This window comes from Gouania willdenowi, chromosome 8 (genome assembly GCF_900634775.1).
Source record: "Gouania willdenowi chromosome 8, fGouWil2.1, whole genome shotgun sequence".
NCBI lineage: Eukaryota > Metazoa > Chordata > Actinopteri > Blenniiformes > Gobiesocidae > Gouania > Gouania willdenowi.
Genome location: NC_041051.1, coordinates 14,110,371 through 14,126,449, shown reverse-complemented (window position 1 = coordinate 14,126,449; position 16,079 = coordinate 14,110,371). Strand labels below are relative to the sequence as shown.

Sequence of the window (16,079 nt, the reverse complement as noted above, 5' to 3'; positions counted from 1 at the left end):
GTGTAAATGTATCCATCGTGACTTTTTGTTCTAAATATATAGTTATTAAATTATCTGTTACTTCGTGTTTTTGCATCAATTACACGCCAGGTAATTCAAATAACAAGCGTGGATAAAGTTCCCATGGTACATGAACGCCTCTCTCACCGACGTCATTATGAATGAAAAAGAAGCGCTCAGCTGTAGATCGCACAGAAAGAGGCGTGCGGACCGCCGAGCAACAGGATCCAGCAGTGAAGACCACCACTAGCTGCCGGGTGGCAAAAAAAAAAAAAAAAAAAAAAACCGCAGAAAGCGATTGGAACTACTCACATTTTCATCTATTTCTTTTTCTTTTTCCACTCCGTTATGGCTGACCATCAACTCCATTATAATGACTCGGCTAGTGTTGGGAATCGATTTGCCAGAAAAGGTGCTTTGCGTCAGAAAAATGTGCATGAAGTGAAAAACCATAAATTTACTGCAAGGTTTTTCAAACAGCCAACTTTCTGCAGCCACTGCACAGACTTCATTTGGTAAGATGGATATATATATCACTTATTTAAAAAACACATCACAGAAACCTTTAAAATGACTCTCCTGCTAAATACCCAACATATACTTTTTAGCTTAGTAAACTAATGATGATGCATTTGCTGATAGTTTGTGTTTTCTTGTGAACTTGCATTGTCAGCTCTTTAATAACTATTTCTTGTGTTTTGTTTTTCCCATCAGGGGGTTTGGAAAACAAGGATTTCAATGCCAAGGTAAACCACCTTTATTTGTATTTGTCCTGATGGATTTTTACTGTAAATCTGAACCAACTTGACTGAATTCACACAGAAGACGGTCTATTTTTTTTTAATTTATTTTTACCTTGTTCCAAATTGAGTATTTTGGGTTGGAATGACTTGGACTTTAACATTGGATTTAGGAACTTGCACATCCATTCCAGTTTGACCATAAAAGTTTATTTCCTTTTGAGCCGTACAAGTCTGGAATTAAAAAGGCAGAAGTTAACATTGCAAAAAAATGTAATTGGTCATAATAATTTGGCCATAGCTGATACAGATGTTTCACACTCCATGGTGCAGTCACTTGGCTTCTTGCAGGTTAATGGCAGCATTTCAGCTCACAGGGCTATTCAGAAATATCCTGGCGCGTACATTGTTTTGCCAAAGTGATGCCTGCCTCTTTGGTAGGTATGTCTTGACTGAACTACGTGAATAGGTCTGTACTTGAATGGGCGTAGGCGTGAAAGGGGAGCTCTGTCGGGGACCCTGCGCCTCTTAGTGCTGCCCACTTGGTTTTGTAGTTTGTTCATTTGAATGAATCTTTGTTTATTTCCACCAAAAAAGCTAGAATAAGGAGGAAGGTCAGTCCAAAGTTTAGGTAAAGGCCACGTGTCAACAAAATTCAGAAAAGAGGGATAATTCTGTCCGTAGTAATGTCCAAAGGAAGGGTTTTGCATGTGAAATCCATTAAACCCGTTTAAAGTCTCAGCTCCATAATTTTGGAAAGGTTTGCTGTCCTGAGAGCTGTATGTAAACGCAACATGGGATGGAGTGTTCAAGTCATTGTTTACAGTGTAGCTGCTTTCAATGCTCTGGTATGCGGGACTGGAACCTGAATAATCACTGCTACCCATTCTGGAGCCACTCCCTTCAAATGTGAAGGACATCATTGCATCGGAACTGATGGCTGAGGGATGCTCATAGAAGTCTCTACTATTTTGTAGGACAGGCCTGTCATTTTGTCTGACGGCAACAAGCGATAGTAATTGGCTCATTGCGCCGCGCTTTGGTTTGGTAAGCTTCATGAAGTGCTGGTGGAGAATGTGTGGAAATATGAAGCGTGACTGAGAGTTTCGAGGGTCCAAGTGATTTGTCACGCTGTTGAAAAATGTTTCCCTTGCCAGACCTTTTAGTTTCTTGGAAGGGATTTGATGGAGTGAATCCAGATTTACTGGTTGGAAAAATGACTGTTTGCTCCCATAGGGATTCATCCTGAGGCCAAACCATGGAGCCTTCATGAATTTGTCCCCTTTACCACCCAGATGGTTTTTGGTCCTATTTATAAAGCGAGACCTTCGCCCTGTGAAAAACGTAGCTCTGATTAAACAGAATAGATGAGGCAAATTAATGTAGTGATTTGGAGGAGAGCAATTACCTGTTGCTGCATGCAAAGCAGCATTGTCTCCAAACATCAAGGATATCCATATAATCCTGCAAAAAGAAAAAAAAAAGAATAATGATAATAAAATACACCTCTGTTTAAGATGATAGAAAACTGTGTTATTAAAAAAAAAAAAAAAAAAAACATACCACAAAAGAAGACCAAGAGGCATGGCTGTGAGTGAGAAGAAGCACAATGTGCACCTCAGGAGTTTTGACCTCAGACTTGTAGGTTAGATCTGGACTTGAGCGTAAACTCTGTCTTACAGTTAGCATTCCACAGTGTCCGTTTTATATCAGAGCACCAGTTCCTGCTCAGTGAACACATCTTTCAACAGCTGCTCAGGAAGCAATCAGAGGTCAGCCTGTTAGCAGGTGTGGCACATGGTTCCTCCACCCATTGGAGTAGTGAGAGAGTTACACTTCTGAGCATGCTTAGTAAGTTCATAGTGAGACTATCTTCTTTTTCAATGCTTTTTTTGTTATTATTATTTTTAATTCTGCTTCATTCTTGCAAGTTTCATTTTGCTGCTTGCACCAGTGAGTGGTGTCGATCAGTACTTTTAAAGGGATCCTCCACTGTTTTTACAAATGTGCTCAACGCAGCAGTAGGATTCATGGCTGATTCTAATGAGCAGCAGTGAATCCCGTTGCCTTTATTTCCATGCACAAGGAGCTCTTCTTCTCTCCTGTATGCCGTCTACAAAACAGCAGAGTGGGAACTGTCGCCCCCTGTGGCCACAGATTTTCTTTTGGTCACAGTTTTAATTCATCATCTCTCAGTGAACAAAAGAGGTTTGCATTGACTTTTTGACATATTATGCAATTTTTCACCCATCTCCATTTGTTCTAAGAACCCCAAAAACATAGTATTTGAGCTTTATTTTCCCAAACTCGCCTGTTTTCCAGAGTTTTAGGCTGTTTTGGGGCCTACTTCTGCATATTCATGAGTGGGTGTGTCTATAGACGCTCACTCACTTCATGTCTCGCTCTTTTACAGGGTGATCAGTGATCACCAAAGCAATTTTATCTTTGCAATCCACACACTGTTATTGTTTTCAGCCAAAAAACGGCACATTACAGTAAAACACATGGCTATTTAAGCGGCTATTGTTTTTTTGAGTCCATCTCAGCGCTTCAGGGTCTGTGCATTTCAGCAGCAGCAGCAGTTATTCAAACTCTCACTGGAGTGTTAACCTGCTAAGTCACTTTCTCCTCCTCCTCTGCTCTTTGGGGGTGGAGTCCATGAGTGGAGTTACCAGCTGAGAGGAGGGTATTTTCTTTCCCGATTTGGCTTGTGACATCACAAATCTGGAAAATTTGAAACGGAGCAATTTTCTGTGTTGTAAGACTTACACAGACCACAAAAAACAACTGGATAGTTTTATTTCACATTTTGTGTGCCGATGGACATTCAAGTTATTTCATATGTGATCAAAAAAACTCCAAAAGTGGATTTTACTTAATATGTTCCCTTTAAGTTTTACGGATTTTTAGAGCAACCCAAAGCAGCACAAGTTGTCATTTTGACTGAAAAAGCTGCTAAATGATCCTGAATGCTTAAACTCCAATAGAACACAATGGACTAAAAGGGGCTAATCACGTTACCAATTACGTCATTTCAACATGGCGGTGCACAGGGTAAAGTAGTCCCAGGTTTAAAAGTTAATAAAAGACAAATGGTGCAAAATAATGCATTTTGTTATGCATAGATCTTCTAATAAGGACATTTCAAAGGTTTTAGGCCACATTTGTAAAAACAGTGGAGGATCCCTTTAATAACCTTTCAATTTTGAGATCTTTGATTCTTTTATTCCACAATTATTTCAAAAATAATGTATTCAGGGGTGAACATTAGGTCAACTTATTGATGTGAGGTCATCTGCTTGGTCTTTAACATGGAGAGTGGTCTTGATAATTTGATGTGCATTTTAGAAGTGTTGCTCTATTCATTAATACCTTGCTCTTGTTTATGGGTGAATCTTCCTGTTCGATGCAGATAAGGTTGATAATGCAGATGTTTTATAGGCAGCTGTTAATATATTTCCTGCAAAATTCCTAAGCTTTTATTAATAGAGATTATAGATTCAGACATCTTGTAGTTACCATACTCTGTTAACAAAAGTTATGTTTATAAGTTTAGAAAAAGAACACATTTTTGAACATACTGTATTTATGCCTGCCAATCCAGATTCTTTAATGCTTCCATCCTTTTGATGTAAAATTTGAGCATCATTCTGGATATTAAATTGCAGTTAGTAACAAAAACATTAAATTCATGTGAGAATCAGATTTAAAAGGAACATTTTATTTTGGCTATTATGGTTAATATTAGTCACTTGAAAATGTTAATAGCAGTTTTGTGATTTTTTTTTTTTTTTTTCCTTTGATTGTTTAGTGTTCGGGTGCAGTGGGCAAAGTTATAAAGAGTACTGGTACAGTATATCCTACTCAAGTAGAAGTACTGTTAAGCCCTATTCGCACAGGATTAGTTTTACCTAGGGACCACATGCGATTTGTAATAATTGCAGAGAATGTCTGTGATGTTAATCCTTGTAAATCGTCCACGTCAGTCATTTATAAAGTAAAGATTCCCCCCCGCAAATTACCTACTATAGTTTGCTGAACTCCGAGGTCCTGTGATAATACTAATCCAATGCGAATAGGCGTCTTTGTGATTTGGAGAGAAATGGGAGGGATCTGATGCGTGATTATGCGTTGTTTTAACATCAACTCACACGCTGTTTCACGTATTCAGATGTCTTTAAATTTCAGCAAAAACTCAGGCTTCGGTTATCCCATGGGAATGCGTCACATAAAAAGCAGACGTTGTGGGGTTAATTTATTTATTACATGTGGTCCCTAAGTAAAACTAATCCCGTGCCAATAGGGCTTTACTTGATTGAAATTGTACTCAACTACAAGTAAGTCATACATAAAATACTCAAGTACAAGTAAAAAGTAGCTTGAATAAATAGTACTTAAAGTAAAACTGTTTACTTTCGCATTTGGTTTTGGTAATAAATCTTGCCACGGTTCCCTTGCATACAGTAAGTAACAAAGGAAGAGACCCAATCTTGCACAATTAGAACTTAATTTATGTTCCACAAAGGCATCTGTATAAAATAAAAGATTTGTCAAAATGTACAATTATTTTTCAAACAAAATAACACAAATGAATTCAATTCAAGATTAAAAAAAAAAGTGGAGAAGGGTGAAGTTCCACCAAAACTATTCGTCAACAGCAGAAAAACAGATTTATTACAGAAGGGATCTGAGTGGGTGAAGCCCTTGGCTGCCTCAGTGTTGTGACCAATCTATCACTTCATGAACAAGAATATATGAGACAACATGCCTCTTTGTCAGCTTCACATTGACTACTAATACCCTCATGAATAATCAGGAATTCTTTATTACTCAGTTTTACACATGCTGCTTTCTCCTGGAACTGTTCCGGATGTGAGTCACCTTGATCCTAAAATCTTTAGTTCTTGAGAGGATCTTTTAAAACAGGCTGAACACATAAAGGTGTTGGGCTCTCTGTGACGTGATTAGCTGTGGAGCGTCAGCAGTAGTGTTACATCCTGTCATATGGACATGCTGAGCTACATGTTACACACTAATACATTCTACACACAGCTCGGACGTCACTACCCCTCCCCCATCTGTCCCTCACTCTCACTTTGCTCATGAGTATTTTTCTCACACACCTTCAATCATATTCAGGGTGACATATTATTTATTTGACTCATAACTTTATGATGTGTAAAATAAAAAAGCACAGATTGCTTGTTAAATGCAGGTTGTAAATACACTGCTGTCGGTCTCCACTTTGCATTCGTGGAGAGAACATGCAGTCTTTATTTGTAGAATGCATGGTGAAAAAGCCACAAAAGCACTTTTTACTTTACATCTACAACCACCTGGAGACTTCAGCCAGGATTATGTTTTTCGATTTTTCTAATCGATTCAACCCCACATTTTAGCTGATAAATTATTGCATTTGAAATTACACAACACAACCATCGCTTGGGTTTTAAACAATCTTTTATCTAGTCCTCAGTTTGCCTGAGTTCAGAACAAACAGCTTTTCAATTCGGAATTAGACAAATTAGACAAATGAAATCATTCGGAATTAGTGTTCTGCTTTGTGTTTACATGGAAATAGTAATTCCCAAATTGAGGTTTACATGGAAAACCGCTTTAGTAATTTCCGTTTTAGGTCTGGGGGTTGGGAAGGTTCTGATTGAACAGTGGGCAAACGTGACGTATCACGTCTATTGGGAAAAACACACAACAAACCTTTTATTGTTGGCTGTTTCACCTTTGTTTTGATTGCAGGAACTAATCAACGGTAAAAAAAAAAAAAAGCAGAGACAGTCCAGACCGCATGTTTATGCCTCCATACATCCACTCTTTTAATTATATCCATGTCTTTTAAGGGTCTTATTGAATAGTGTCGGCTCTCGTCCGGGCTGTTGCCAAATTGGATTACGTCGTCACCAGCGCGTCATAGCCGCAAGTCGCACAAGCGCAGAACGACCTGAATGAACTTAAAGCGGAATTAAGCACGTTAACTGTTTACAAGAAAGAGGAATTATCTAATTTGGAATTAAAATCGGAATAAACCAGCTACCTAATTTGGATTTAAGTTTAATTTGGAATTACATTAGCATTAGGTATTAAGTGTTTACATGGTCAGGTTAAAGCGGAATTAACTTTTATTCTTCTTTAAAGAGGAATTAAAGCTACCATGTAAACGTGGCCAGTATTTTAACAAGGGGACAGTTTTATCACCGTTTTTTACTTGCTTTATATACCTCTGATTTTAGACATGGTGGAATGTCTTTCCACACCCAGAAGTTCTTTGGTGACACTGCCCTAGTGGGTTTTTTTTAATCACCGCAAGGACTCGGTCTACAAAACATTTGATGGTGTGACAACTATTTAAAACTAAATGTTGGAAAGAGAAAATAAATAGAATTCGCCATGTTGCGATCACAACTTTTAATGCAAACTCAGCCAATCCCTGCAAATTCTGCGCAGCCCTGCAATTCTGTCCAATCACTGCAACATTCCCGCGATTTTAACCAATCTGACTAAAGACTAAAGTTTCCGGTCGATTCGGCGGCACGACGTGGGTGAAGTCCATCCGCCTTGTGTAGGCCACATCAACATCCGAAGCAGGCAGCCACCATCAGCCGCGGGAATCTGGTTACGGACTGTGTCGCAACGGCCAAACTGACTCTTTCAAGTAAAATAGCATCTATGAATGTCTCATGAATGCAACTGTTTAATGATCTCCTGCTGCTCTAGAAGGACTTTTAAAGAAAATAACCTGATTAAACCTTTACTATTGTATATGATCTTTGATAGAGCTTAATTACAGGTATGTCTAAAATGGTAGCACTGGCCAATATTATTGGTGCTTGCGCCCCCTGGTGGTATCTCCACGCACAAATTTACAAATTGCTGAACACGTGAGACTCATCTGCAGGAAAAGTGTTTGTAGCAAAAGTCATGAGTGCATTGATGAGATTCTTACAGGAAAAGAACCATTTATTTATTTTAGGATTTTTAGTTTTTGTTTTAAAAACTTAAACAAACTGATTCTCTGTAATATTCTCTGCACTGGAAACCTTTAAAATGTGATGGAAATAATCCATATCTTGTTAAATTATAGTGAATCTGAGCTCTTTTCTGTATTGTTATGAAATAATTCAAAGGCAATCAGTTTTTTTGGCAAATTGACCAGTTTAGGCAAAGTTATAGAACATAATTAAGCCTCAAATTGCCACAACTTTTGCAGCATTTTTTTTTAAAAGCTGCTGCCAAGTCAGGCATTTTAGGCTGCAACCATCACTGAAATTGGCCGCGAAATCCTGGAGGGACTGATATTAGCAGGAGGCTGCTTAATGTCTTTTACCAGAGGATCCTAGCCAGTGTCTTGTTTTGTTTTGAACAAATGCAATAATACAAAAAAATATTACCGTAAACAAAAGGTTTCATGCAGATGGCTTTCCTTCAGGAAAAAAACTATAAACTATAAACGTATTAATCCCATCCCTTTTCTTACATTACAGTTACAAATAATAAATTTTCAGCATCCTGTTTTCCAGCCATTGCTGCTGTTAATAAATACATTTTGTCATATCTTTAAAACTGATTAAAAAAGCACCCCAGACTCACTTGAGGTCACCTATGAAAGGAGGATTGGAATGAAATTGAAAACTGTGCTTTACTTTGAAGGCCATCTTCACAGCACTTTAAATTATGTTTTTTTTTAGTGAGCGTTTGGTGATGCCTAAATGTTTCACTGAACAGCACAGAATATCTTTTATTCTGGCAGCTGTCCGTTATGTTAATGAACACCTGTAAATTTGTTGCTACATCTGTTCTGTGGAAGCTATACAACTTTTCAAAGTCCTTTGGTATTTGTATTTGTATGAACTGTTAATGTCATGTTGTGGACCGTACGACTTGGTGGCAAATTAGTTCCCCCATCGGGGATTAATAAATCAGAATCAGAATCAGAAAAAAATTAATTCATCCCCGGGGAGCAATGAGCACCGTTTCATCACGTCCAAGAACATGACAAGACAATCACATATAAATGAGGGGACAGGGGCGGGAGAACTGTAGGTCACCACATGGGCAGTGACCTGTATTTAGAGGAAAAGTGGGAAAACAGAAGGAAAGGGAGAGGGGAAAAGGCAGGTCCTAAACTGAGTTCCCTATTGCCGATCACAGTGTAAAACTTGGAAAAAACCTCATCAGCATACATGCACCAAAAACAAACACAGTCATAACAAAAACGAAGGGCCAACGAAGGTGTTGAAATATAATCCCTTCACTTCAGTCAGATGACGTGTGACGACCTTGGGTAGGTCTGGTTCAGAAAACAAAGTTTCAGGTGGTATGGGGGGAAGAGGAGGAGAGGGGGGAGTGGGGGGTGGGAGGGGGATGGTACGTCATGTCTACACAAACATCTTGGTGAGCAAGAGACAGTCTTGGGCAGCTGACTGTGGGAGCCAAAGATGATAAGCTATTTGTTTTCGAATCAGGCTAGCACAATTTCGGTAGCCTTGAGTCCTGGTCCCCAGCAGTATTCCAATACAGTGGCCTTAACTTGCAGCCGAGCATTTCATTTCCCCAAGTTGGTTTCGAATTCCGTCTAAACATTCCAAAGTAGCTAGCTTACTTTTGAGTTTATCACATTAGACTGAATACTAAGAGCCCTGCACAATCCATCAGAAAGTACTGGCAGCCTTCCCCAAACAGCTGCCAACGTAATACGGACTTTGCGATAGGTCAGAAAGCTGCCAGCTCCAATCAGCAGCATGCCTGCTACCATAATTCCAATAATGTAGATGTCTTCCACATCCTCAATGGAAAGAATGGACAGACACACGACCTTCCGCCAGGAGTCAAGTGCATATCCAGCAGCAAATGTTCCGTCCGGACCTGCGTGCTCACCTCTGCCCGTTCTTTTTGTCGAAAAATTTTGGTTGATTGCATTAAGAGACCAACTAATCAATTCCATAATTTCGGTTTTTGGATAGAGATGTAAAGAGCCTTCCATTAGATTCACAAGACAAGACAATACAAGCAGCAGCAAGAGCAGATAAGGATGGGAGAGGGAGCAGAGAATGCAACCGCCTTCGTCGAGTGCAAGAAGAGAAAGTTTCTCTAATTTAGTTTGTGTTTGTTATCTTACTTATTTCAGTCCGGACTGCTAAAATAAGGTAAGAATTAGTTGTCAATAAAATACTGGTATCTCCCTCTTGTTTAGTTCTCCTTCACCCTGTAAATGTTGGGCCAAAATCACTGGAAATAGTGGCTAAGCAAAGCTTTAATAGGCTAACTTTATAGATATGTTTTTTTATATAATAAAATAGTAACTTCTTTGCTTTTTGATTGCTCTTTCCTTTTTTTTTTAAAATGTCATTATTGTTAGCATAAATGTTCGTTTTCTTAGGTATACCTTACCAAATCTTAACTAAACAATAAGTGATCAATGTTTTAAATGACAAAATTGTCATGGGGCGACCGTGGCTCTGGTGGTAGTGGGTCGTCTTCTGATCGAGAGGTTGGGGGTTCGATCCCTGTACCTGACTATGTGTCGAAGTGTCCTTGGGCAAGACACTGAACCCTAAGTTGCTCCCAGTGGTCGACTAGCACCTTGCATGGCAGTCCTGTCCCACTGGTGTGTGAATGTGAGAGTGATTGGGTGAATGAGCTGATGTGTAAAGCGCTTTGAGACCGCTTCAGTGTGGTGATAAAGCGCTATATAAAATCAAGTCCATTTACCATTTACCATTTAAAAAATCTCATTTCTGAAACTGGCAACTGATTCCTGTTCTTTACCAACACTACGGATCATCTATAGGGAAACAGCTGGTGTGAGATGGAGTGTGTGCTTTGGCTTATTTGCCACCACGCTGGATGCTGTGCACCCTGCCCTCCGGACCCTCCTAATCTTTGAAGTTAAGCATCTGTGGAAATGACTGGGCCATCTGGAGCATCCACAACCCCATTGCTGGGAGGATGGCGTGCACTTTGTCTGGAGACAAATAAGACAATGTGGATGAGATGTTGTTGGAACACAAATCAGGAGTATGGAGAAAAAGTGATGTACAGACAAATGAAAGGAGGAAAATCTCATTCTATATATATCATTGAGAAAATGTACGTTTGCATATGTGGATATATATTTACATTTTTTTTGTTTTTGGGTGGCGGGGGGGGGGGGGGGTTTTTGTTACAGAGTTTCTGTCAAAATAAAGCATAAAAACACATTAGATGAAAAACAATGGTCCAGGCCATCACTAAACTTAATAGAATGGTCAAACATCAGGTGTTCTGTATGCAGAGTTTAGTTTTTTCCTCAGATCAACTAATACTGCACTGTGTTCGTATTTTGCTATCATTTTAAATATAGTGTCTAATACCTCCATACAAGCTTCTGCATTATTTCAGATTCATTTTCCGTTGGAAGGATTTTAAGGGTGGCAGAAATAATCAATTGTAAGATGTATCATCATTTTGACAAAATTGATTAAAAAACGATTCATATCATTTCTGACAAATTACTATTTAAATAGTAAAGTACACGAAATACCTTAGAAGAAATGTTAACGGATATTTTAAAAGCACTGGTTGAGCGACTGATTTTGTTTATTATATAATAAACTTTATGATATTTTAATTTACAATTATTTGTTTATTGTTTTGTGTAGGTTACAAACAAAGATGCTGCTACTTTGCTACTTTATGCAGTTTAAAGAACTTTGATAAGAGCAAAAAGTTGTACATTTCTCTCCTGTGTGCAAATACTATGCATTTAAAAAAAAAAAAACATGAGTTCATGGTGAGCAACAAAGAAATGCTGTGAAAATGTGCATCGAGATGTATCGATTCAAGATGTAGTGTGATGTATCGATAATCGATTTATAATTGAATCACATTTATAATTTATCTATTAATCTATTCGTGCACTGCCCAGAAGTTCCCACTCCAAATTATCTTATATTATCTAAGTGCTTAAAAACAAGAGATTAATTTATCTAAAGTGACCTATTTATTTGTTTTTAAATCCTGTTTTAATCCGATTGATGTTGCTACGGGATCCTGTATTCCATTCACAGTGGCCTTCAAAGGACACACGCTACTAATGCAATTGCTATTAAAGATTTTCTCTCACTTTTATTGACTTAAACCCTCCTGTAATAGTTCTTTGGCACCATAATGTGCCAGAGTAATCAATATGTACTCAATACATGCAGTCTCTTTGTCCTCTTTCATTTCTTAATGCAACTAATAGGCCGATCACATCTATGGCTAGTCTTGTCTTTATATTTTCATTGAATTGAATTTATTACTATTGTTATACGAGAATACAAGGCTAAATACATATGAAGTTATGGATTATTAGTTAGTCATTTTTTTTCCTATTCTGTTTATTACTTATTGTGTATTTCTAGAAGTCCAAACAGACAGAAGCAATATGGTGAAAACTGTAAAATAATAAAATGGGGGTAGGATTCAATAAGTCTTTCTTCTTGCCACTTCTTTTCGAGCAAACATATTATTACAATTATAAGTAAACATGGATTGTATATATTATTTTGAACACCTGTGATTGTTTTCTATGTTGGAGCAAAGATTTTTATTTTTCTATCTTTTTGTTTTTTTTTTTTTTGTTTATTCTTGTCACTGCTTGAAAAAACCTAATCAATAAAATTAAATGAAATGAATTTCCAGTCCTGCCACAATTTAACCATCTTAAAGGGTCAGTATTATGAACAAATCTATGTATTTATTCCTTTAGCCTAATTCCTCCCTTGCTATTCCACATTTTGTAAAAAGTCAGCTCCAAACACCCTTATGACTCATAAAGGGGGAAACTCCTCCCCCTGACAATCCTCGCTCCTCCTACTCTACATATGAATATGAGCTCCTCCCTCTCAAACTACCTCACAGGTAAAACAGTTAATATCACAGTTAATATATTTACATTCAGTTTAAAGATAATCCGAAGCGCAGCGTCAGCGCTCGCAATCAGTTTCATTTTTAGCAACCGTATATATATATTTTGTTTTGCCTTTATGGGATGATCTGACGTGTTTGTGGCACAGCAGTTGGACAAAACAATGGACTGATGCCTTAAATAGACGATTACTGTGGTCAGAAGAGGTGAGGAGGAGAAGAAAGCGATGAAGCAGCTCATGTGAGTGTTTGAAACAGCTGACTGTTGAAAGTTTACTTCGCAGAAGTGAACGGTCACATCAGTTCCACTTTTAGTAGCCGTTATACCACCTTGCATCATGCCATGCAGCGGTTGGACAAACAGTAATGGACTATCTTAAATATGACTATTTCTGTAATCAGAACAGTTGAGGAGGAGAAGAATGTGACCGTTCATGATTTACTGCTGCTGCTGCTGCTGCTGTTGCTGTGATAAAGACACACACTGAAGCAGTGCCTGTTTTTATGAGCACTCTGAAACTGACTTTTGAGAGGGCTAAAACTCCAGAAAACAGGCAAGTTTGGGCATATAAACCTTAAATACTATATTGTTGGGGTTCTTAGAACAATTGGAGATAGGTGAAAAAATAGCACATTACTGGACCTTTAATATAAAAAAACAAATCTGAGGCATTTGTGCTGTGTTGGGTGTAGGAGGCTCCACGGCTGTGGGGCATTTGTTAGTGCTATGTACGTGTCAGGTAGCATGACAAGCACTGTTGATCCGCCTCCAACTGCCACCGAGCCCTATTAGCAGCGTAGGTGTGAAGGCTATCATTGCTCTGCCCAGAACAGAGCGATCGACCTCATTAAAGCGATCAAGGTGCAAAAGTGTGGGGGAGCAGGAGGTGATGTTGAACCCAAACCAGTAAATAAATTACATAACATAACTCCTTCTACTGCCTCTCTTTTTCAATGCAGCTGAGATTTAAAGGTTCCTTTTGCTCCGCTCTTTCCAAGCAAACATGGCCTGGATTTGTTAATTTGTAGTGTTTTGTTTCACTTGTTCCAAAAACATCACATGCTTGTTAGACTAAAAGTTCTTTTTTTCCAATCTATTCAGTTTAAATTCTACTGCTCAGGAAACCGTGGGCGATAACACTAAATGGTTTATCTGCCCTCATTTGCAGTTGACAGAACAAATTAATTCAACAGATGTTTTTGTAGCTACTGCTTTTTCAAAAGAAAATGAATTAATTGAAATATATAGTACCACTAGGGCTGGGGGATATGGACCAAAAATTGATATCTACTGTATATTTTTTCTCGAAATAGCGATAAAGATATAAATTTTGATATTTGTAACTCAATTAAGTCTTACCAGAAAGACTAGTCAGGGTTAAATTTGCTGATGCAACATGCTACACAGGCACATTTATTACCAAACAGCATCCCAATATGTGCCACTTAAGTCTTTTTCTTAAAGGGTTTTATAATGTTTATTTTTAGTTAAAAATTATAATCATAAAAATGATGATGGAAATTATTTTGATTAGACCATGAACTTAAAATACAATGGTCAGTCTTGGTCCCACACCTAGGGGGAGATGACCGGAAATGACAAAAACTATAGAAATAAATCTATTAAGGAGGCACTAAATACTGTTTCATTCCACTTATTTACAAAGTGAGATTCTTTAAAATGTGTGTTATCAGTCATTTATTCCATCATTGTGCTCTATTGTTGTTTTTTTTTATAGAATTCTGAGCAAAATGTTCATAAATATGAGAAAGGGGGTACTTGAGCCCAAAAAGTTTAAGAAATGCTGCTCTATTTCATTGTTACAATGACATTTTATAAGTCCCTTCCATCTCAGTGGCTCTGTTCATAACCAAAATGGAAACTGTGATAGTTTGAATATTGGTATTATTCAATGTTTCACTGATATGTCCTTTTCCTATGAAATATATTCTCTCTCCGTTTTGCTTCCTCCTTGCCGGTTCACTTCTTCTCTTATCAATTCCACTCTTCTTTTTTCTCTCTCTACACCTTCACTGTTCCTGCAGCAGAAAAATAGGACAGTTTGATGTTTGTTTCCTTGAACAGCTCTTTTGGCCCCTGTTGGTGAGTTTTAGAAATCAGATCACGTTCACTCCTGTTCTTTTCAGTTCTCTGGTCTACATCTTTTTTTTGTTTGTGTTTCGACTGTTGTATTTTTTTTTTTTTCCCCTTATCCAAACCTGTAATTTTCACGTTATAGTGAATTGGCCATTTTACCCCTGGACTGTTTAAAAGCTACAAAGGCTACCAATGTCACACAATATCAGATTCTAGTTTCTTTTATTCTTTTTTGTCGGTAGCTTGTCAAGTTGAATTGCACAACCTTGGCAGCAAGTCCCCCTAAGGCCATTTGTGTGCCAGTTTGCACACATTAATACAACGTGACGCCTGATTTTTACACAGTCTGGGTCCTGGTATAGAGCTCTCACAAAAGAAAAGGAAAAAAGAGTCAAAACAATGATTATGGGATGCTATATACTGTATATATAAATTACATTGGGTGTTTATTTGTTGGCAATATCAGGGTTGAAAAAACATGGTATATTTCAGTAGTCTTGGCAAACTGTAGAGTAAAAATGACTAATATCAGTAATATTGCTAATATGAAATATTGACCGTGTCTCTGAATGTGTCACCAAAATAAATACCAACAATTAACGCTCAATTAAACATGAGACAATCTAAATTCCCTAACAGTTAATAAGTTATAAATGTGAAGAAAAAAAAAAAAAATAGATACAATAATTACTTTATTTAATTGCAAATGTCCTCTGACTGACACATTAATTCTGGATCATTTAGGATTTAATAAATTTTCTTTTGGGCTTATGTTTCTGTAATGCTATACCAGGGGTCTGCAACCTGCGGCTCTGGAGCCTCATGTGGCTCTTTGACTCTTTTGCAATGGCTCTTTGTAGCCTTAAAAATAAATAAATAGATAATAATTGTTATTTCTTACAGTGGGTGTTGATGATTAATGACATTAACGTCAAATAAAATTATGATATAACAATTGGTTAACCTAAAAATGAATCACATTGTGCAACCTCTATTGACCATTGACTTTCCTTGCACCTGTAGCTAACCTTAAGTTTTAAATCCCTTGTATTATAACTAAACTAACAAAAAGAATATTTTTGGAAGAAAATAGAGATTGTATTTGTGTGGGGAAAGATGTATTTAATTGCCAACATGCCACCTTATTATGCATGCTTGATGTGTTGCAAGAAATTAGCAATGAACATGTGTTGACCAACATGATCATGTATTCTAATTATTTTTTGTGGCCCTTCAAATCCATTAACTCCTCAAATTATTCGATATTATTTTAACTGTCTAGAGTTTTATACACTGTATTGTCTTCATTGAGAAGGTTTTTTTTTTTTTTTTTTTTTTTC

At 37.6% G+C, this 16,079-nt stretch overlaps 1 protein-coding gene across 1 annotated transcript in view; it reads left to right on the top strand.

Moving 5' to 3' along the window:
* The first annotated feature begins 209 nt into the window (after positions 1 to 209).
* The window catches only part of prkcab (protein kinase C, alpha, b), a 147,480-nt gene continuing 131,610 nt past the window's right edge, over positions 210 to 16,079 (top strand). Inside the window, 2 exon segments of the mRNA XM_028455322.1 lie at positions 210 to 515; positions 715 to 746. Coding sequence (XP_028311123.1) covers positions 349 to 515; positions 715 to 746 — 199 coding nt within the window. The 5' untranslated portion in view covers positions 210 to 348.